Below are 23309 nucleotides of genomic sequence, written 5' to 3' on the forward strand. Positions count from 1 at the left end.
GATTTACAAAATCTAAGAACTCCCCCTAGGCTTTGAGTAATATTAATAATATTGCTTTTTTTGAATTTGTAGATAAGGTCAAATTACATTTGACTCACAATAACAAGCAATAATATCGAACGACTGGGAGATTTTCTGGCCATTTATGGTGATAAGTCAGAGATTTGGTTTATGGATGAGCATCTAAATTGCAGATGTCAAAATCTGATGCTATACACGTATATATAGTCTGATTTGTTAAGGTCATAAAAATGCCCAAATCTTGCCAAACCAACCTTAATAATATAGTCAATGAGAGCGATAGAGTTGTTTCTCAACCGTCTAGATTTAATTTCAAATTTTTTAAGAAAAATCAAAGAGTAAAATTAAATCTAGACACTGTACCTAAGCCAAATTCATGATATGTAGTCTTATTCTATATCTAGTAATTAATTTGTTCTTGCACTTTTCTTATTTAACCCGTCCTCAATCTTGATGTTTTATAGGTAATGGTTTAACAAATCGTATGCCATCATAATCACACCAAATCCAACGTTTCAGCATTTTCTAGGCCAACAAATCAACAAAATAGACGGATGAGAATAAAAGTCGGTGGTAAATGAGTGATGAAAAACCCATATAAAGCACATCAAACAAATCCAAAGAGACAACTCCATCATTGTTATGCAACCAAATGGACACCGTTAAGAGCATTTTATGCACAGTAAACTTTTCTAATACAAATGCAACAATCACTAAGTGAGTGTATTCATCAGCACCTCTGTACAAGAAATCAAGAGAAGCTTGATAACACTGATCTAAGAGTTTTTGTATAAGGTGTTCGCGTGGAAGCCGGCCAAGAGGCTGCTGTAGCCTTGAACTTTCAGAGATTAGAAATCGTTGGGGGCTACAGAAAAGATCTTGAGAAGGTCTGAGAACAAGTGCAGGTAAGCTTCTCCTCAAGGCCCTCATTACGTTCATTAGAATGTAAAATTAGAGTGTCCTGCATATCCAATGATCACAAAATTATGCTAGAGGTCTCCTTCTTAGGCCCTTTTTCATCGCCCAAACATACTACTTTTTGCTAAATGTTGATGATTGCTCTGTAAAATTACTACTTATCACTAAATGACCATGATTCCTCTTAGCATCAATGGCGCACCTTTTTTTAGCGGCCACTAATATCACTGTCACTGACAGAATCCAGCCTCCATTTGCCCTTCAGGATTTCACTCAAGGGTTTGGGACCTTGGAAGTCGGCCAATTTAGTTCTGCTTGAATTCCCAACTTTCCAAATGCAATCTGCATTGTCTTCAGTTTTTTTCTTCTCCTCTTTAATCTGGGCAAGGGTCTTGGGTCCGGTAAACATAGTAGACTCCCGAGTTGTTCTCCTCTCTCTTTCAATTGGTTTCCTTGAAACTTCACTTGAGAAGTGCCGTTTAGGTAGTCTTCTTTTCCTGAAATTCTTCTTTGACCTATCTTGATGTGAGCGCCTCAGCAAACCATGTTGGTTTGCACCATTTAAAAAGGTCCCATTCTCTCTCAGTGATTCAATAGTGTTCTTTCCCACTTCTGGTGCCAATCTTCTTCTATGTAGCCGTTGACCCATACCATGCCTTGGATGCCTTTTTTGGCTACGATTAATTAGATGGGATGAGCCATGCCTTCTTGAAGAGCCAGTAATTTGACAACCATCAATCACCCTGCGTTTTCTCAGATGGTCTCGAAGATCCATGTCATTACAGTCACCAACTGCGAGTTCCAATGGAACGAGTTTCCTTTTCCCAGACAATATAGAACCCAACATTTTGCTTCTAGAATGACCAGGTTCTCTTTCAACATTAGTGAAAAGATGCTCATCATCCAGATGATCAAAGCCATCACATATACCATGTTCACGAAGAAGTTCTGCATCAGGGTACATGGGATCATACTCAACTGAATCTTCAAAACCATACACCAAGAAGTGGCTATTCAGCTCTCTATGTTCCCTATCAAGGTCCAGCAAATACTCTGGATCGTCCTCATAACCCAAATTCTCTGATTTATCATCCACAAGAACATCAAAGCCAGGAGATGATTCCCACCGCTCCTCTGGCTCAATATGGTCTTCCACTTGCTCCTCTGAACTCTGATCTGTGCATATATGAGATCTTCCTTGAATAAAACCTTCTGCTGGAATCAATGACTCTGACCTAATCACCGCATCATCATACTCACAAACAGCAATCTGTGGAGAGGCACTTTGCAGGAAGAGAATTTTGGGTACTGCTTGCTGAAGTTCTTCCTTGGGAAGAAAATTAAAATTGATTGGTACCTTAGAAGCACTTTCAGATGGATTCAGATGTGTTTCTGCAGTTGCTGACCCTGTCTCACTTCCGGCAGATGTCTTGTTTTCTAAGGCAGGTGCATCACTGCTTCTAGAGGCCGTCTTTATAGATTTCCCAGCAGGTGCATTACCATCAGGACCATGCATAAAAGAGCATCTGTCACCTTTATTGCAGAGCCCATTGAAGTAAAAGTAACAGGGAACATTGGTCTTGTTCACAGGTGTCGAACAGTGGGCAGATTCAGGTGCTGCTCCAGCATGCCCATCCAATGGCTACAAGATAACAAAGTTTAGTTCGAATGACATTAGCAGATACCAAGAGATGATGAGAATAGTAAACACAGCAGTCCCCTGGCATATAATTCAAACACACACCGAAAAAAAAAAACAGAAGAAAAAAAGAAAGAAAAAGGAATGCAAAAGATGTGCAAAAGAAAAGCTCTGATATGGTAAAAGATGATGGAACAAGTTTAAAATACACCTTAAGAGTAAGATACTATCACAGATTGAGAATAAAACAGATGTAGTCCTGGGCATAAGTGCAACAATATCTCTGTGTTCCATTCGTTAATTTTTCAGTCTCATTTATTACTTGCACACAATTTCTCTGCAATCATACATAGACTCCAGTCTTTACAGAAGCAACATGTTAATTAAAAGACCCAACCTCCATCCCCCTTGTCTAAATGAAAAAGTAAAAGGATCCTTTTCCCTTCTGGAAAGGATCCAGCAAGTAATAACTCCCATAGTTGAATATTATAGATTTGAATGTGGCACTACACTTATCATCCATGATCCTTGCACTAAAAACTCTTATCCACCCTTGCTGGATCTGCTTAGACTACATCATTCGTGATGCCATACCACTGGAACAAAGACCTTGCTACAAGACTACAGACTGCACAGGCAAATACTTCAAAGCACCAATTTCCTGCCGATCAGCCTATGAATTTAAACAACCCACATTAGCTGTCTTCTAGTTTGTGAGTGTTCAAGGATGTCACTGTAAAACTTATCACAATCTCATCAGTTCATCCTCATCCAAGCACATCAAATCAACTATTACCTACATGAAAAGTTACCCCCAAAAAAAAAAAAAGAAGCTTCCCACATGAAAAGCACAGAAAACTAGTTGGTGTGAAAGAGGGTAATAAGTCAATTACAACATCTAGGTCATATTAGTAACAACAAAAATTATCTACTTCATAATGGTTGGTTTCTCACAGTACACCTCCTTTTCATTACAGGCTTGTTTGGGAAGACAATTCTTCCCAATTTTTCTCAACTTTTTTCTCTTTTTTAGTTGATTTAACACCACTAACACTCAACTCAACTAAAAAATTTTCAACTTTATTCAAAATTTTATATTCTTCTAACAACTCAAACATAATCTTAACTCTTTTTTTTCCTTGATATTCGCAATTTTGAATTCAGTTCAGTAGAATAAAAAAAAAAATCGCAAACCCAAACAAAATAATTTAAAACCTGGTTTTAGCAACATGCAAAGGTTTGACCCTTTTAATGGAACCCATGTATCTATCAAGATGGAAACTAAATATGTAAATACTGGTTTCTCACGGTATTTATCAAAGTAATAATTATCAATTAATGCATATAAAAGACATGTTTCTCAAGGTGCAACTGACTTATCTTAAAGATATACCATCCAACATAACTTATGCAACCGCCTAACAAGGAAAACTCATCTACAACACACACAAGATAGCAAAAGTGGTGGAAAAGAATGCATAAACAATACCCAGGTTTAGGTTATTGAATGTGCAAATGATATTCGGAAATAAATCAAGGTTCCTAACCAAAATATATGGAGACAAGTTAACCCAAAAAGAAGAGAGAAAGAGAAAGAGAACACAAGCTTACAGGGTGTCTAAAAGCACAGGTAGGATTAAGACAATCGCCAGACAACCAGTACCAGCAATCTCTGGGATTGAGCCTCGCAATCTCGCTGTGCCGATACTCACAATCAATCCCCTGGAAGAGAGAGAAACAAATTAAAAAGAAAAAAAAGAAAGAAAGATGAATCTCACCATGAAACAGAAACAAAGATTATGGCATACTAACAACAAAACCTGACTGCATAAACCCCTAAAACTAGACTCTCCTTACACGAAACGCAATCGCATATGATTCAATACAATCTACACTAGAACCCAGTCTTGAACAAACAACATCATTTCTACCAATACTTGTGCAATATTCCAAACACCAGGAATCACTATCTTTTTTCTTTCAAGTGTCTGAGTCTTGTACCATGAAAAACATAGATGCTTTCATTTCACTCATAACGATACAGAAAGAGTACACTAACGAAAATTGGAAAAAGAAAACCCCAACTCTCCAGAAGTCCATAAACCCTACCAAGTCGAATGCATGAAAGATAAATTCAAAATTCGTCACAATAGCAAACACCACATAAAAAATGGAAATGCCAGACTATCTCCAAGTAAAAGAACATGAAAAATAAGACTAACTCGATTCAGGTCGAATCCAAAACCCTAAGCTATCCTTCGTTTCAACAAACCCTAACGTAGCATATGACCCTTTCAAATGTAGGTCCCAGATCATAGAATATGAATCGTAAAGCAAAAAAAACAAACAGAATTCGCAGCATAAAAGCAGAAACAGGCGCATCAAAAAAACTCATGAAAGCAAGAAATATTTCGTAGAAAGAAACGAAACAGCCGCATTGCCTTTCACGGACCTTCTTACAGGTGAGGGGTGAGGCTAGAAAATACACGCAGTCGGTGTTCCTTTTCTGCAATTCTTCGTCCATTTTCGAAGAGAATGAGAGTATTTGCAAAAGGCGAAATGTGAGAAGAGAGATCAAGAAAAGGCCATCAGCCTTCGAATTGTGGTTCACAACTTCACATTGCCGAGAGTCAGATCGCAAACGAGAGAGAGAGAGAGAGTGAGTGTGCGTGATTGGGTTTTATTTTGGTGTTTTGTTAGGGGTTTGAGGTACCTTAAAAAAAAAAAAATAATAATAATAATAATAATAATAATTCTTTTTTTTTTTTTTTTTTTTTTTAATCAAATGCGGGAAAAGGTTACAAGGGAGTAATAATAATAATTCATGCCTTTTAGATACATTTTAACAGATTACGTGCTTAATTTTTAAAGGTGCAAAGGTCAACTTATTATTTTAAAATGTTTAAATAAATAAAAAATAAAAAAGAATGGTCGTGTAACTACTGTCCCGATCGTGTAACTGCTGGCCACCCTCAACGGATGAGAAAGGGGTTGTGCGGCCACTTATTTTCCGGCCAAAGGTGGCTACATAGCTATTCTTTTTTAATACTTTTTTTGTAAGTAAACTTTAAATTTGTTTGTGTTTTTTCAAAATAAGTAGTTGTAACCTACATAAAAAATGGTGATTTTTTTTTTTTTTTTGATATCGAGGAACCTCTACAAGGCAGGGCCCTTCGGACCCACCCCTGCAGAGTAAACCCCGGCCCCGTGCACCGCACCCTCGGAAATTTCCCTACACGGAACAGGGTAAGTCACTGGCTATTCACCAGAGGGGTGTGGCCCCAAGGAGGAGGTAGCACCTGGTGGGTTTCGAACCTGAGACCACTGAGGAGCAAACTCAGAGCCCCAGGCTTTACTCCCTAACCACCAAGCCAACCCCTTGGGGTTCAAAAAAAATGGTGATTTAATGCTGATTTAAGGTGTTATAGGCGTTTGTATGGAGCTATTTTGTGTTTTGTATGGTTAATTTGATGTTTCAAAGAGATAATGTTAATTGTATTGTGTTATTGATATCTAAGTTGAGGTTGTTTGCGTGTGATTTAGTTGTTGTGGTTTGCTGAAAAGTGAGTAATGGAAGAAGGGTTAGGGTTTGAATAAAAATGAGAGATTTATTGACACAGTTGAATTATTGTTAAAATAAATAAATAAATAAATAAGGGTTAATTGAAACTGCCACGTGAGTATTGTCTGATAATCATGAAATAAAAATGTAGTATATATTATTTCTCATGGAAAATATAAACAGCCTGGAGAAACCCATAGTAGAAACTCTGCAAGTTTCTTCAAAATCAAAACTCTAGAGTTAGTGCGAGCTCTCACAGTGCGTTATTTTATATCGAATATCATCTGCAAATTCAATGTTATGCTCTTCGAGTTCAATCTGCCTATTATGTTTCTTTAGAGAGAACTCAAAATTTGAAGCAAATGCACACAGGCTTCAGTCAAAATTTGTAAACCATTTCCTCAGAATATCCGAGCTCTTTGAGTATGCCAGTAAGCTGCAGTGAAGAAAATAAGGAGAGAAGTCAAGGTTAAAAAGACAGACATATTAGCAAATTGGTCACACCAATTAAAGAGCAGAAAATACTCTCTCAAAATACCTCTCCTTGTGAGCGGTCTTTAGCCTTGTCACCAGATATGTGTTTCATCATTCCAGGGGGGCCACATACCTGAACAAACAGAACAAATTTTATTCAGGGAGTTGAAAATACGTTAGAATATCTCATCACCCCAAGTCTATGGGAACACTAAAATCAAGCTAGATTATATGAACATGAACTTGTACAAACAACGCTTGTCTGGTAACACATGATCAATCTCCAAGAGCCACATTTCCATTCCATAATCCATTTTAAGTGAATACTTTCAAATCTTATGGTGCTTTTAAGCAGCAGTGGACAATTTGAGAAATTGCCCTTCTCAATTTGAGTTGGACAAACCTCTGGTTGATGGGTGCAGGAACTTGATAAATTGCAAGTTCACAGCAAAGCCAATCCAACTCATGTGCAGATTGGCTTGCTACTCAAATGGGGATCCTACCTCAGATTACAAATGGGGTACAAGGGTCATCACCAATAGTCAAAAAAATGTCAAAAAACTGCAAAGCTTTAATCCCAACTAATTGGGTCAGCTCCATGGATCCTTTCTAAACTAATTGGAGTAGACACACATGGATCCTTTGTATTTCTTTTTTCCTCTTTTGCTCTTCCTCACACACACACACACACACACACACACACATATATATATATATATAATATCCTGATGCCATATCATGATTTAAGTAGAAGCATGTGAAAGTTGAGATGAAGTAACGAAGTAACACTTACAAGAATTAGAGTATCATCACTAGGATCAGGTAAACCTTTGACAACCATATCCTTTGATATGAAACCTGTACCTCCTCTCCAATTCTTTGATGGATTATCGACAGTGTAGAATACCTGGTTTTTTTTTGTTTTTTGTCATAACAAATAAGCCATAATGTTGTTTTCAAACAAGCAATTTGGACAAAACAGCAATAGCCTTGACATACTGAAACATCTGTACCTTTAAGTTTGGATGGCTAGTTGCAAGTATGTCAAGCTTCTGTTTAAGCAGTATGTCATCTGGGGAGACGTTGGCATAAAGCAGTGATACCTGCGAGATCATCAAGAAAATTTTACAAATATCTGTTGAGGGTGGTATAAAAGAGAAAACACACTTAAATCTACAGAAACAAATGCCTTGCCACTTATGCCTGTGCATGTACCTAATCCTAGGACTAGCAATGATTGGCATAACTCACGAACCCAACATTAATACGACACAAAATTAGAGGGTTAGAGTTTAGTGTAATAGGATTCAAGTCAAAATAGGTCGACCCGTTTAGTCACGATTAAAAAAGGGGTCAAAATCGTGTCAACCCGTGTATCTCCTATAATTAAATTGCATTTTTACCCTATAAAGTCTCAAGTATATAACCGCATTTTCATTGGACAAAGAAGTTTCCCATCTCCCATGTGAGAGTCTCCATCTCCACCATGTGAGTTCCCCATCTCCTAGTGAGGGCACTCCCCCCCTCCCCAATGAGAGCTCCGGGCAGGATGAGGGGGCCTCCTCCACAACTTCTCCTCCTGCCCCTCCTTCCCCGCTTCCTTTCGTTTTCTTTTGTTTAAAAGCCAGATATGCTCCTCTACGCCCTCTATCCCCGCCCACATGCCCCTCCTCTAGTATCTTCAGAATCTCCTCTGCCCCCTGCACCTTTTATCCACCGTGTGTCCGTGCGTGTACCTTATGTGCCTCCACATCAGCGCACGGGGCAAACACCTATCCACCTGGTCATTTTCCACCCACATGGCAAATATATGGGCCCTTTTGCAGCAGGTGTTCCCAGTGCCCTGAGTTTGTACAGTCCTTCTCTGAGGGCTTCTCGAATGATCTGTATATCGAGTCCAGCTTCTTGAAGGCCAACTTGGTCCAGATCACGAACTGGCCACCACAGCACATGCTGCCGAAGGCACCCTGGCTGGTGTGGTGGGTCCCACCACCGGGAACACGGGTTATTTGGTTTTGGGCCTTTGGCCCACCTTTGACTTACTGTTAATTGGCTTAATGCCCATCCCACAGGCTACTTCTTTTGGTTTTTGGGCTCCATTCCGCTCCCCTTTGTAATCTTCTTTTATCAGTCAAATATTGTGTTACTTAGGGAAAAAAAACCATTATATTAAACAAGTTTAAACGGGTCGTGTTTGTGTCAACCCAACACGATCTAATTATTAAATGAGATATTCAAGTCTTGTCGTGTTACCCATTTAGTTAAACAGGTCGAGTGAGGGGTTTGATACGATTAATTAAATGGGTCAACCCATATAGTTGTTTCACGACTCGACACGGCACAAACCCAAATTGCCACCCCTAACTAATCCTAATGCCTTTAAAACCATAATTGTAATACACACACACATGTAGCACATGCAATCTGCACAACAAGAGAAAAATGTTAATTAGGGTTACAAAAATAGCAATATGAGAGAGGCACAACCCTCACCTGAGTTTTGTCATCAGGATTTTTCAGTATAGCCTCAATAACCTGAAGCATTGGAGTTATGCCTGTGCCACCAGCAATCTGAATGAACAAAATATAATTAACTTCAGATAAAGGAGCACACATATTCACTAAACTTCAAAAATATTCCATGTTACAATGACTAATTTACAGATAAAGTAATGGTTCTTGTCATTAGAAAAGGACAGCAGTGAGAACTAGAAACTGAATGTAATATTAAGAACTAAGAGACAGTTCCAATCACAAACAGATAATACATCATTGATACAATAAGAGTCGCAGCCTAGCACTATCATTTTACTATAAATTAAATTGTAAATAAATGGCACACCATAAGTTGACGACATCGGTGTCAAATAAAATCTAATTTCTAGATAATTTCTCTTACCATGCCAATGTGTTTCTTCATATTGGGAGTATATCTTAGCTTCTCAATGGGCCTGCAAGAAATTTGAGCTTTCCATGAAGATAATATACAGCACATCATCTGTTAACACTTGGGGACAAGTATAATTTACCCTTTGACTTCAACTACATCGCCAGGTTTTAAGCTTGCGAAATGCTGACTCATTTTTCCTTCTGGATACACCTGGAATAATTTTTTTTTTTTTTAAAAAAAAAAACCTTTAAATATGAAGAGCACTCCATGTATGATGCAGGACATTTTCAAAAGTGAAATCAGAAGAAGAAAAAAAAGGAGGAAAGTTGAGTAATCCATAATTGACAGCAAACCTTAATAAGTAAGTCAAAGAATCCCTTAGAATCTGGATCTGATATGGGAGTATAGCTGAAAACAGAACATATCACGTTAGCTCCACAAGTTGCCTATAGACAAAACCAAAAGTAGCCAACATGGCAAGTACATGATCAACATCTGATCATTCCAATATTAAGACATTGTCAATCAAGACATGAACCTTAACAGGGAACAATGTGCCTTTTTCCTAGTTGATTTTTGCTGAAGAAATATAAAAGATACCCAATCTCTTAAATTATGGTGATCATACTGTCTAAATACATCAAAGTCCAACTAATCTAATATCAAACTAACTTATAGAGTAACTAATCCAGGTAATCAGGACATCCAAATATACAGAAACGTCAGGATTTGTGATATAACCAAGTCAAAGAGAAAAAATGAGATACAACAGTACAACATGGTTAAAATAGATAGGGGTAGAGATCTCATAACAAAAAACAACGCATTTAGAGCTTGTAACAAACTTGCCCTATGATGCAGATGGAAAGATACAAATTTTATTTTAAGTTAGATCTTATTAATTAATTAGGTTATTATATTTAGTTTTATGTTTTAAAGTCAATGGTGCTGTTTTTTTGGTAATTCAATAAATAGGTGCTTGGCCTAAATAATTTTACGCAATTCAATAAATAAGCATTACCCTAAATTATATTAGGTAAGTCAATAAATGGGTGGAGAGATGCTTATAATTAGGTTATTATATTTATTGGGATGGAGAGATGCTTATTTAAATTTAAGACCAAGGAAATGTAATTTTTAGAGATAAGGATCAGAGCCTCTGTATCTAGTATACAGTCTTCTCTAACTCACAATTTGTTCTCTGGTTAGTAAGCTGCAAACATCTAAAGACTTTGAGGAAAAATGAATAAATAAATATGAAGTAAACTAAACGTTCTAAATTGGAAACTAATAGCTCAAATTCATCCCTCAGTGTTGCCAAACCTAGCACAGACCTTACCTTCTAGGTTCAGGTAATGCAAGAACTGAGAAGTAAAAAATGGATGATATTGAGCTTGCCAGTATAAAAAGGGCATGGCAATGTGTGTATTTGCAGACTCATGCAATTTAAAGTGTATAAACCTCATCATAAATAGATACAATTAGTAAAACAATAAACTTCAAATTTGCACAATCAGGTACAATAGACTGAGATAAAAAGGTTCCGATCAGGCATCTTATTAAACAGGAAGAGTGGAAGACTTACGGGCGTATGACATATTTTGGTTTCCCTTCAGCATCTTGTCCTATAGGAGCCCTACGGTGACAATAATGCATCAAGATGATCAATTCAGAGGTGGATTTCTTCCAGATCCAACAGGTTTTTTACAGTAAAGTTCACTTGTCACAAACAGCACAACATACCTTGTAATAATGCATGAAGCAACATCTAGACCCAACTTGGCTGTAGGATCAAATGAAAACCTACCATTTGCAAGGTGAAAAATCAAAAAATAAGTTACATTGAACACTCTTTCCAAACTATACAAACAAGGCATGTGGAAGCCACACTGACAACTTAAAAAGCCTACACTGTTAGAAAGGTTAACCAAATTATGATGATGCTGCCAAATTAACCAGGGCACAATATAAGGCTGATCAAATGTACTTTAGAACATTTGGATGTCGACTGTACATCTAGTGGAAAGATAGAAATAAACATAAGTTGACTAGCGAACATAAGCATATTATAGGTTTTCATAAGCTTTTAATGGTGAGTGACATCCAACAGTAAAAATAAACCTCCATGAGAAATCCGGTGCCTTTGTGAGCTTTTAATACATGTAAATGTTGAGAAATGATGGTTCATTCCAGTAAGGGGTGTAGATATCACAAAAGGCTCCGTATATTTGATATAGACTTCACTTTACTTACTAATACTATGTCATCCACAACAACCCTCATTTAGATATATTTTTTTTGCTTTCTTCAGCTCCAACAACTACAGGTAAATTATTCCTAGTTTGACTCACTTCATTCTCCTTTATATTCTTTGTTTAAAGTTTTTCTACATTGCCCCCAATTGGTTGAGTACTGTCTCTTTGAAACTGGTCACGGGTTTCTGACCAAACACTTTTCACCCATCAAGATGATTACCCATTAGCGGATCTTCAATAAAACAGAAAAAGGTTGAGCCTAGACTACATACCTGAAGAGTTGAGTATTGTGACTAACCCTTGCTGTGTCTTGCAACTTAAATTCAATCCACTTATCTGGGTTGAGTGCTGAAAATGAAAAAAATGATCCATTGAACTTACACAATACAATAAAGGGTGAAAAAAATCACGTATCAGGCACTTCAAGGAATTTGCAGCTGTATGAAGCAATTTCCAAATGTTAAAAAGCTTCGTTAGCGTATGAAATTTGCAACATCTGCATAAATTGATTATTTATGTTGAGAAAGTGTCCCTAAGGGGTAGCTCAATCGGCAAGGAGTCACGCCTTATGAAGCAGAGGTCACCAGTTTGAATCTCCCTTTTCCCTTACTCCCCTCGGGGACAAAAATTACTTATAAAAAATAAAAAATAAAAAGCCAAGAAAGTCCAAGCCAGTCCTTCCTAAACAATGTTAAAGTTGATAAAAGACTCACCAACTTTTGGGCCTGCCTCTTCATTGATTTGATCCAGATAAACCTGTAAATAAAAAGCAGATATAGATAACTAGCATATATGAGTCAAATATGGTAATCAGAAATCTAACAACTATTTCATGTTAAAGCCCCATAATGAGCATGAAAAACACTTTAAAGTTTAAACTTCATAAGAGCACTCAACTTGAAATATCTACAAAAAATCAGCTTTTACATTTATCAGCAGTGAATTTTGTTCAGAGGCAGAAAGATATCAAATTATGCTATACTCATCAGGGAACTCAAACTGATTCCTTGTGAATTGCACCATATAAAGTCTAAGTATATAGCCCATCGCAGATACGTAGAGTCAAGGGCATTTGTGGCGGAATGAGTTGTGCATACATTTAAAGATCCTTGTATGAAAATTGCCTTTCCTTCTTTCCTCTTCACAGTAAATCTTATGAGTTTGTTTGGTGCTTACCCAGAAATGAAATTGTGTGCTATGTCTATTTCGTTCAGTTCTTGTAACGTAAAATATGAATATTTATATCTTTACTTGTTCGAATACAGATAAACACTTGTGCAATTTCACAGCATTGCCATTTGCCACAGCACTTCCAAAACTCACATAAACTAAAAAACATTAATAATCAATCGATTTGACCAAGTACTATACACATCAAATTAAACCAGTCCATCACTCCAAATATCTGAATCCTCTCTCTTTATTCGTAAAATATCAAAATTTCTCCCTGAGCATTCGAAGTTTAAAAACCCAACTGAGTTTACCCCACCATTCAACCACAGAAACGTAATCAACCACCGCATATCACAACACAACCGACCAATCAGAAGAAAACCCAGATGGAATTATAAAGGTACATTACCAAATTCGACGAGGAAAAGTAGTAGTAGTACGAGATTCCACCAGAAACTGCTGCGACTGCTCCAATGGGTATCCGAAAAGCGCTGAAGCTAGACTTGGTTTGGCCGCCAAATGCATTGGTAAATGCGATCGGAGTAGCTCTGGCGAGCCTCCTGAAGAACGTAGCCATTTTCAATGGACAAGAAGCAAAGAAATAACGCTCAAATAAAGAGGGTTTTAGCGCTTTTCGTTTTTTTTGTACGCTAGTCGAGTATCTCTGTGCCTTTCTTCTTCTGGAGAGAAGAAGAGAAATGATACAGTGTGGTAAAAGGCCAATAATAGAGGAATGAAATGCTGCCAGGTGTCTTAAATTTTTAAAGCGAGCCTACGCTCGTGTTTAAGTGGGTCACATTTTGAAAGAATGGGCCTATCATGACAAAGTTCAATTGGGCCTCATTATTTACTTTATTTCTTCTAATGGTTTGCTAAATTTGTCCCTCTAGGCCTTACCATCCATTTGCTCTCGGTCGATAGAATGGACCCAAGAGCCCATTTTGCTTGTAAATTTACCAACGTTTTACTTGCAATAACAACTCTTTCCTAGTTTCCTGAATAAAAAAATAAAAAACTATTTCCTCATGAATACATACATGGCCTAATGAATGCATTCACATTCCCCTTAGTAAATTATTATTATTATTTTTTTATATAAATCATTTAGTAAATTATCATTTTTTTTTTTTATAAAAAAAATTACTAGGGGTAACTTCACTTTAGACCCATGAATTACCATGTGATTTAAAAAGCCTCATAAACTTCAAAATCTTTCAATTTGAACCCCTGAACTTTCAATTACAGTCAATTTGGACCATCCGTCAAATTTTAAATGTTAAATGTGAGACAATGACGTTTATACCCCTGACTTTTTTATAAAATTTCAAATTTACCTTTAATTACAAATTTTTTTTTTTAAAAAAAAAAAATTAAAAAGGATACTCAACTTTTGGCCGTGACCCACGCTTCTTCATTTCCTAAATTTGGTCATCTGTGGCTATGGGGCTTTGCTTTGTGCTTGCTTTGGTCATCTGCGGGTGTTGGCTATTCTAAACCCAGTTGATTTTCTAGCTCTGCAATCCATCAAGAAAGCTCTCGAGGACTTGCCCCAGATTAACCGATTACCGATTACTGATCGTCTATCGGTTGCGATCAAACTGAAATTAACCATCAACCGGTAATAATCAGTCGATAATCGGTTAAGATTTTTATATCGATTTGATAATCGGTTGGAAAATTTCGGTAATCGGATATAACCGATAAGGACCAATAAAATGACGTCATTTCATCGTTTTACACAAAATGATTTTTATTTTTAAGGAGATGCTATAAATACATCTCTAAAAAAATCCCTAACCTAATTTCTTTGCTTTGTCGACTGCCGCCCCTCTCACTCTCTCATACGCTCTCGACTTCGAGTCGACTTTGTGCTCTCGTGCCTCGGCCTCGCCTCTGTGGCTCAGTCGCTCTGTGCTCTCGCGGCCTCGCCTCTCACAATCTGTCTCTCCTCTCACGGTTTTCTTTTGCTTATAGATTTCTTTTGTTTTTTGGTTTCCAAGAAAATGTAGGACTGAAGAACATGTTTTGGTTTGCTCTGTTTTGTTTATAGATTTAAGTTTCATAACCCTAACCCAAAAAAAAAATCTGGCCCCCTAAAACAACTAATTTTTTGCCCAATTAACAAAAAGCTCACAGTAACCGATTTAACCAAACCGTTTTAACCGATTACCAATTTAACCGATAATTTCAAAATAAAAGCTTAGCCAAAACCGAACTGTTTAGACCCATAACCACCCCTGGTTATTGTGCAAACCCACAGCTCGTGCCATACCCAGTCGTGGGTCACAGCCAGACACGCATGGGTCTGGCCTGACCCACGGGTATTTTTTTTTTAAAAAAAAATTATGAATATTTTGGTCTTTTTAGGTATTGTCGTTAGAAATTAACGGCTAAATCTGACGAAGAAGTTCAAATTAACTGCATTTGAAAGTTTAGGAGTTCAAATTGAGAGGTTTTGAAGTTTTAGAAACTTATCAAATCACGTGGTAATTTATGTTTCTAAAGTGAAGTTATCCCTTTTAATTATCTATTTTTTTAAAGCTATTACATCTTCTTCTTTTTTTCTTTTTTTCACAATCAACTTTTGCTATTCTTTTTAAATATTATTTCTCAATGACTTTTTTTTTTTATTATTATTATTATTCATTTTTCTTTGTTGATAGAATGAAAAAAATAAAAAATAAAATTGGGGCATACTTTATTTATACTCTTTCGAAGTGTCATAATTTTAAAATTTTAATATATAACCAAATTTGGTTAAAATAGTTAGCTAGTGGGTGATTTTTTATTCAAAATTACATTATTGCTAGCCACTTTTAGCTAGGCAAGTGTAAATACTCAATAATATAATTTAGAGCACGAGAGCTAGTGACAGAATAAGGAGGGCTGGGATGGGCCATGCGGCGGCCCATGCCCCCTAGCTCCCTCTACAAAAAAAAGTAATAATAAAATATTGACCTTTAAATTTTTTATTTATTTTTTTAAATTAGGTCTTTCATTCTTTTATTTTGGCCCCTAAAATGTTTTTTAATACACTTTAACCTCAATTTTTAGTTCTAGTCCTAACACTACCGAGTAATATTAAAAGTCACTCTTGTGTCACTTCAAAAACGATATAACTTCTAAAATCTCTATTAACCTTATAATTGATTATTATATTATTTTAATCAAATATTAATTTTAAAAGTCACATCATTCTTAGGGCTTGTTTGAGTGTGCGTTTGATGAAACTAAAGTGCATTTAACACTCAAAAAGTTCGTTTAAAGAAAAAAATTCTCATTTGGTAAAAAAAAATTGAAAGCGCTTTTAAAAGTCTAAAAAACTCAAAAAATGACCCAAAAAAAAAAAAAAAGACTTAAAAACTCGATTTCTCAAACACAATTTTAAACACTCTTATAGTGATACAAAAATGATATAATAGTAACTTATAAAATTACTCCGCAATAGCGGGACACAGAATACAGTTGAATGGTATTTTTACAAATTATAGGTATATTTCTCTCATGGCAGCCGGTCATCAAATTAGAGGTTCTAGATATGAATGGAAGATGTTGTTGAAGAGAAGAAAGAATGAATGAAGGTCTTAAAGTGATACAAAAGTGATATAATAATGACTTATAGAATGACTTCACAATAGCGGAACACAGAATACAGTTGAATGGTATTTTTACAAATTATAAGTAGATTTCTCTCATGACAGCCGGTCATCAAATTAGAGGTTCTAGAAATGAATGGAAGATGTTGTTGAAGAGAAAAAGAAAGAATGAATGAAGGTTTGAAGTAGTTAGGTATTCTACACATTTGGTAGTTTGATTACGACATGTAACAAACAACAATGATGTGGCTCCGGTGATGGTAGGTGATGATGATGACATTTCTTGTCAAAATAACAAAAAAAACATATAAATAATAATAATGAAAAAAAAAAAAGGTTATATAAAAATTCTCTAAATTCAACTAGTGTTGACTTCTTGTGTGGTGAGGGTTGAGTCCATCGAATTAATCCAACATTTTATAAACAATAAAAACAATCATAAAATGTCCTTTGTCACATATTTAGCCACCATAGTATGGTCGGTATCTTCATAGTTTCCTGTCTTGGTCTGTTAGACATACCGGTAGGGAGGCAAATAGTGTTGCACATATAGTGGCAAAGAATGCTATTATCAGATCTTTAGATCAAGTGTGGGTGGGAGAATGTCCCAGTTTTATTCATAGCTCTGTACTTGCTGAACAAGAAGAAGTTCTTTGATTTATGAGAATTTAGTTTCTACTCAAAAAAAAAAAAAAAATTCAGAGTTTTTCCGAACGATGATATGAAATATGAAGCGGTTTTGGAGTAAATTTGTTATTTGTTCTAAATTCCTCAATATAATTTGATTAATACTTATTTGTTTCCTTATTCTAAGTCTTTGGCACAAGTTGGACTTGGGTAAAGAAAGAAGAGCTGTTTGTTGGGTGATAAAGATGCATGAGCCTATGAGGCAGGACTTTGTTGGGGTGCATAATCTCCATAGATATTTTTTTCCCATTCAAAATCATACATGATTAAATAATTTAAATGAAAGTGCTTCTACTTGGTCAAGCACCCATACCAAGGTACAAGCTTACCTTTCACCATGTCTCACCATATTATATTGAGAGAAAAAGCCAAACAATAATTTGTTAATAAAAAGGAAAAAATTCACTGTATTTTTAAAGTTTCAGGAGTTTTTTAATTTGAACTTCAATGTTTAAAAATTGGCAATGTACCCCCTAATGCTTAAAAAATTTTCAATTCATATCTTCCGTTACTAATTTTCGTCTAATTGGACAGAAATCATCTCACATGCATCTCACGGGAGATTTTTATGTCCTCTATTCTAATTTTACCCTCATTAAAACCTATGAAATTGAGGGTAATGAGGGCAATTTGAATAGAAAGCATCAAAATCCTACATGAGACGCATGTGAAATGATTTCTGTCCAATTAGACGGAAATTCGTAACGGAGAATATGAATTGAAAATTTTTAAAACATTAAGAGGGTACATTGCCAATTTTTAAACATTAGGGTTCGAATTGAAAAATTCCTGAAACTTTAGGAGGGTAAAATGAATTTAACCCTAATAAAAAAAAAAATAAGCAATTCTTTTTTTAACATCTCTGGCTGGCTAGCTCGACAAAATTGGGGAATCTAAAACCGGTTGTAGCTCAAGCCCTGGGAGCCCTACATCGTGTAGAATTTTGTATAGATTTGGGTCTTCAATAAATCATATTGGAAGGGACCGACACACTTCAAATAGTAAATGCTGTCAAATCCAAGAGACGAAATTGGAGCAAGTATGGACATATATATCGTAGATGATATTTAAGGAATTCTAAATAAAACGTCTGATTGGCATATTGTTCGTGTTAGAAAGGTGGCAAACTATGTTGCCCTTAAGTCAGCCAAAATGGCTATTAAACAAAGCATAGATTAAGTGTGGATGAAAAAAAAAAAAAAAAAATGTAATTTACCCCTTGAAGTTTTAGGAGTTTTTCAATTTTAACCCAAAAGTTCAAAAATTGGCAATCTACCTCATTGAAGTTTAAAAAATTGGCAATTTAAACTTTCCGTTACTAATTTTCGTTAAATTGGACGGAAATTTTTGAAAAAAAGCCTGAGGATAATGATGTAATTTTATAGATTTCCGTCCATTTAGACGGAAAAATTAAACGGACGGTTTAAATTGCCAATTTTTAAAACTTCACGAGGGTAAATTGCCAATTTTTGAACTTTGAGATTAAAATTGAAAAACTCCTGAAATTTCAGGGGGAAAAACTGCATTTTTCCAAAAAAAAAAATCTTCAATGTATTTATGAGCAACTATTTTTATGAAATGAATAAAGAAGGGTAAAATGCCTATACTAGCTAAATGAATAAAAATAGTATTTAAAAGAAAGTAAAGAAAATGCTAAGATAAGAGCTAAATAGTGCAATACACGTATTAATGATTTAATCCCTAGTGTTTATCTTCCACACTAAACCTTATCAATTATCAATGCAACATTTTTCTCTCGGAGCATGATGGCTTGTAAGACTTGGACATCTCCACTTTGTTAATCAAATGAGACATCATTTTCCAAGAAGAAGAAAAAACCATTAGAAGATTCCAGGACTAATTGATTCATATATACCCAGAGGAGCTCTGGCTGATTTGAGCTCATCAAATGACACATGATCAAAGACTGGATAAGCTTGGGCAGCAACATGACTTATCGCAAACCGTCTCACTTATCCTGATCAAACCAATCATTTTAGACCCCATGATGTCAGGATTTATGAGACAATCAATTTGACTGGTCATGGGGATAACCATTGGAACATAAAACAATTTTTTCTTACATTATTTTTAACTTTAACAAGAACAAGATGCTAAAGGCTGATTCATAGCCTTCGCTAGTTAAATATAAGGGGCGGTAAATTGTGTTCACACGTGTGGTTTAAATTATGTTGAGATATAGATATAAGATTATATATGTCAATCTTAATTTGATCCATTTAATAAAACAGGTCAGACGATCCTCAACCCTATTCTACTAATTTTGTCAGTTTTGATAGAATATATAGTGTCATATTTGATATTACGAGAATATCTTTGTATTGATTGTAATTAATAAAATCAAATCAGAAATATTTAATACTGATTTGATTTTATCAAAAATTTATCTTTTTGTATTCTCTCTATCCCTATAAATAAGGATCATTTGTATTGTAAACAAATCAATTCAATAAGAACATAATGTAGTCTTTTGAGCTTTATCTGTGGATATAGTTAATAGACTTACCAAACTACATAAAATATCTTGTCTATTTTATTATTTCTGCATTTAATATTAAAAATATTATGAATTTTTTAAGTTTCGCAGGTCGTGTCAAAAATTGTTAGGACTTATGTCTCGTATCGAATTCAAATTATGTTAACCCAACTCATTTAAGTAAACCGATCGAACCCTTTAATTCTAATATGCTAATTTCATATAAAATTAGTGTTTGGCTCGCGGGTGGTGTAAACAATTGTCGGTTCCAGCTAAATGGACTGAGAAAGACTTTTGAATATGTGTCTACCTCTAAATTCTTGGTATAATGTTCGAGTTAAATCCTTGCGTGTCTAGTTGCTATTGATTCACGTCTCTCTCCATTGTGAAGGACGAAAATGCTTTTTAAATTATTTGCTTAATACCCTAGCTAGGCTTTTCTCCATCATTCATTCATAGAGGTTATTTCCGTTGATTGTTGCTTAACTTTTATGCAACCCTTATTGGAATTTTCACTCATTTTTGCTGTAATCATTTGTGAAGAGAAAGTCATTATATATGATATTTGGTTGTCTTGAAACTTCCTGAGTTTTTCTTTTCTGTAAATTAGGTTGATCACCAACAATGGTAGGAGACTAAATCTGAAGGGTTAGATACTCTACAGTTATTATTATTATTATTATTATGTCTTTCCAAAGTGCCATCCTTGTCGTACATGTAGACAACAATTAAAAGTGATGCATGTCAATATAAGAAAGATTTGTCTTATTGTGGATATTTACAAATTATATATTAAATATCCATGTTTTTGACAATGATGCTCTGGCAACTGCTGACGCTATTACAATTATGTAGATTCCTCCTGATTTCACATGGCTTGGGTACATTCAGTGTGATATATATGTGCATGTATAAAAAGCCTTCCAAAGTTGGAGGATCATGTGCTTGAAGGAAATCTGATTCTGATGTCTTTTTGGGTTATGATTCTGAAATCTGTCTATAACCCAACCATGAGTTAATTAGTTTAGATTCATTTTGGGATCATAATGGATCTGTCTATTGGAAGCCATGGCATACAAGATTCTTTGAGGTGGGTTGGGTTGGCTGTTAGAGATGGAAATACTAGTGTTTTAGAGTGAAGATTCCATGGAGAGTCTCTAGAGTTTTTAAGAGCTGGGTTTTGTTCACAAGTGAGAGATTTTAGCTTCAGAGGTGAAGTTCATAGGATAGGTGTTGGCCATGACAATGTCCTTCCACCCATTAAATTGCCCGCCAGTTGTTCTAGGTAATGTAAATAAGAATAAAACCCAGTTCAGAAATCCATCTGTAGCAGCACAAACATCTTCAGAGCCTATACACTGTGATGAGAGTGGAAACTTACTTGAATCCAAGAGGAATTTGGCTCTAAAAAGATGTCAGGCCCCAAATTCCCTGCTCAGCCAACGAAATACAGTTGGAATCATTGGAGGGGTGTCTGTCTTTTCTACTCTGATTTTCTTGGAAAAGCTTGTCCTTTGGAGTTCTAAAGATGGACAAGGATGTATGCCTTTCGTTGTCTGCAGCGACCCAGCAATAAGTACAGGGCTTCCAGTTCTTGGCTCATTTCATTCATTCAAGGGTAAAAATGATAAAATCCAATTCAATCATGACCCAATAGTGGGGAATCTGCAGCGCAAAAGGGTGTTTCTTGAGCAGTCTGGAGCTCGTTGCATAGTCATGCCATGCCATCTCTCACATGCGTGGCACAGTGAGATTTCTGAGGGATGTTCTTTACCTTTCCTTCATGTAGGTGAGTGTGTTGCCAGGGAGCTCAGCGAAGCAAAGCTCAGGCCACTTGAAGCTGGAAGTGATGTGCGAATTGGTGTGCTTGCTACACATGCAGCTTCAATCTCTGGTTTTTATCAGGAGAAACTACGAAGTCAGGTAACCCAATTTAGAGTGACTTTGGCACTAGATTTCAAGTACTAAAAGTGCGATTCTAAACTAAATCCCACGTTTTGAAATTGCAAACTCAAATGGAGACTTGGTATCGAGATCCCCTTTCAAGTTCTATACTACTATTTTGTGGCTGACTTATATTTTTCTGAATTATAAATTGTTTCATCAAACTAAGATCATTAGTAACCAAAATATTAAAAGCTATAAGCTTATGTCTGCATTTTGTGTTTATGATCCACTGGTTGACACTTGACACTAATGGCCAGCCCTAAAATACCTGCTCTCTTTTGTGCTTGAAACGACAACCTTCAATGTGCAGGGCTTTGAGGTTGTGTTGCCAGACCAAGCAAGCATGCAGCACATTGTACTTCCTGCAATTGATGCAATGAACAGAAGAGACATTGAAGGGGCGAGGAATCTCTTAAGAATTGCTATCCAACTTCTCTTGGTGAGGGCTGTGAACACTGTCATCCTTGCTTCTGATGAAATGCATGGTCTTCTGCCTCATGATGATCCTCTTCTAAAGAAATGTATTGACCCCATGGATGCTTTGGCCAGGTCAACTATAAAGTGGGCTAAATCTACATAAAAGGTGCATTAGAAAACCTAGCATCATCACCGAAAATATGTACAAGTTCTTTGAGTCATCACGGTTGGAATATGCTGGTGTATCAAAAAGCAGTGCCCATGCTTGTATATTGTTGAGTCTATGAAGGCTATGAAGGGTGGTAAGCAGAAAGACCATACCAAAGAATAGAATTGGACATGTGACTCGCTTTGTGTTAAGGCATGGCTTAGATGGTATTTGTAACGACCTAGGAAAAGTGGTAGCCACATTTGCGCTATCACTCTAAAAGAACTAGTCAATTTGAAATTTTCTATAATCACTTATAAAGCACAGTTTCACCTACTAAGAAACTCGTATGAGACTTAGTGTCCTTGAGTATCTTTATGATTTTTTTCTCTTTATGTGGGTTGTTCATCTTTCCGATGTGGAATTGGAGAATTAACATTATCTCTCCCAATAATGAAATGAAAAGGGCAAAGAACTTGATGCAAGGAGAGTATAGGAGGAATATGCATCAGAACTCCATAGTTGAGTATGAGCTGCTGGAAAGATCAATCAACCTGATTAGTTTGATCATCTGAATAATCTACTGCGATTTGGGTTATGTGCACCCTTTATATGGCATATACTCATTCTATCCAAAAGTATGTTCTGTGTTGCTGGGTGTAAAAGTTATTGCACTGCTAACAAATTTCAGGATCAGAATAATAAGATAGTAGTGAAATAAGGAAAGGAAAAGAAGAATGAGAGGAAAAAAGAAAAAGAAAAAAAAAAGAAAAGGAAAAGATAAGAAGAAAACTAGAGTTAGGTTCTTATCAAGAAAGAGAAAACCTGATAAGTTTTTCTAGAGAAAGGTACTGTCCCGACAAAGAGTGGCAAAGGTCTTCTTTATGCATGTGTGTGGCGGCTAAACCTTCTTTCTACAGCCAATATCAAGTTAAATAAGAGAAAATGAGACAAATTTTCCAAAGAAAATGTTAATTTGGTGCTCAAAGTGGGTCATTTATACCCCACATCTTTCCCATCTTGTGATTCTTGTCTACGGATATCTTATGGATATAAATTCAATGTGCTTTCTGATATGACTCCAT

At 35.9% G+C, this 23309-nt stretch overlaps 3 protein-coding genes across 3 annotated transcripts; 1 reads left to right on the forward strand and 2 right to left on the reverse strand.

Annotated features, from left to right (window-relative positions):
* Positions 1–621: 621 nt before the first annotated feature.
* LOC132165400 (zinc finger CCCH domain-containing protein 34-like) lies at positions 622–5251 on the reverse strand. Its single transcript, XM_059575942.1, has 3 exons — positions 5031–5251; positions 4190–4300; positions 622–2581 (listed from the first exon to the last, which is right to left on the reverse strand). The coding sequence occupies exons 1-3, from the start codon at positions 5100–5102 to the stop codon at positions 1148–1150; spliced, it is 1617 nt and encodes a 538-aa protein (XP_059431925.1). The 5' UTR covers positions 5103–5251; the 3' UTR covers positions 622–1147.
* Positions 5252–6261: 1010 nt separating this feature from the next.
* Positions 6262–13603, reverse strand: LOC132165401 (NADH-cytochrome b5 reductase-like protein). The gene is made up of 13 exons (XM_059575943.1): positions 13342–13603; positions 12473–12515; positions 12032–12107; positions 11248–11307; positions 11090–11140; positions 9858–9912; positions 9644–9714; positions 9514–9565; positions 9108–9185; positions 7628–7717; positions 7408–7521; positions 6679–6747; positions 6262–6576 (listed from the first exon to the last, which is right to left on the reverse strand). Exons 1-13 carry the CDS (start codon positions 13507–13509, stop codon positions 6520–6522), a joined length of 984 nt encoding a protein of 327 aa, XP_059431926.1. The 5' UTR covers positions 13510–13603; the 3' UTR covers positions 6262–6519.
* A 6955-nt stretch (positions 13604–20558) lies between these two features.
* LOC132165636 (uncharacterized) lies at positions 20559–22614 on the forward strand. The gene is made up of 2 exons (XM_059576279.1): positions 20559–21635; positions 21970–22614. Exons 1-2 carry the CDS (start codon positions 20952–20954, stop codon positions 22237–22239), a joined length of 954 nt encoding a protein of 317 aa, XP_059432262.1. The 5' UTR covers positions 20559–20951; the 3' UTR covers positions 22240–22614.
* Positions 22615–23309: the final 695 nt, after the last annotated feature.

This window comes from Corylus avellana, chromosome ca11 (assembly GCF_901000735.1).
Source record: "Corylus avellana chromosome ca11, CavTom2PMs-1.0".
Classification (NCBI taxonomy): domain Eukaryota; kingdom Viridiplantae; phylum Streptophyta; class Magnoliopsida; order Fagales; family Betulaceae; genus Corylus; species Corylus avellana.

Bases quoted from the DNA above. Each gene is read 5' to 3' on its own strand.
- LOC132165400 (XM_059575942.1), bottom strand. From the start codon at position 5,102: ATGGACGAAGAATTGCAGAAAAGGAACACCGACTGCGTGTATTTTCTA. The intron at 4,301-5,030 runs GTCCGTGAAAGG...TCTCTCTTCCAG, and splicing joins CACCCCTCACCTGTAAGAAG to GGGATTGATTGTGAGTATCG. The intron at 2,582-4,189 runs GTAAGCTTGTGT...GTTATCTTGTAG, and splicing joins CCTGTGCTTTTAGACACCCT to CCATTGGATGGGCATGCTGG.
- LOC132165401 (XM_059575943.1), bottom strand. From the start codon at position 13,509: ATGGCTACGTTCTTCAGGAGGCTCGCCAGAGCTACTCCGATCGCATTT. The intron at 9,913-11,089 runs GTAAGTCTTCCA...TTCTGTTTTCAG, and splicing joins CCAAAATATGTCATACGCCC to CTATACTCCCATATCAGATC. The intron at 9,715-9,857 runs GTTTGCTGTCAA...AAATTATTCCAG, and splicing joins TCTTTGACTTACTTATTAAG to GTGTATCCAGAAGGAAAAAT.
- LOC132165636 (XM_059576279.1), top strand. From the start codon at position 20,952: ATGACAATGTCCTTCCACCCATTAAATTGCCCGCCAGTTGTTCTAGGT. The intron at 21,636-21,969 runs GTAACCCAATTT...TTCAATGTGCAG, and splicing joins AGGAGAAACTACGAAGTCAG to GGCTTTGAGGTTGTGTTGCC.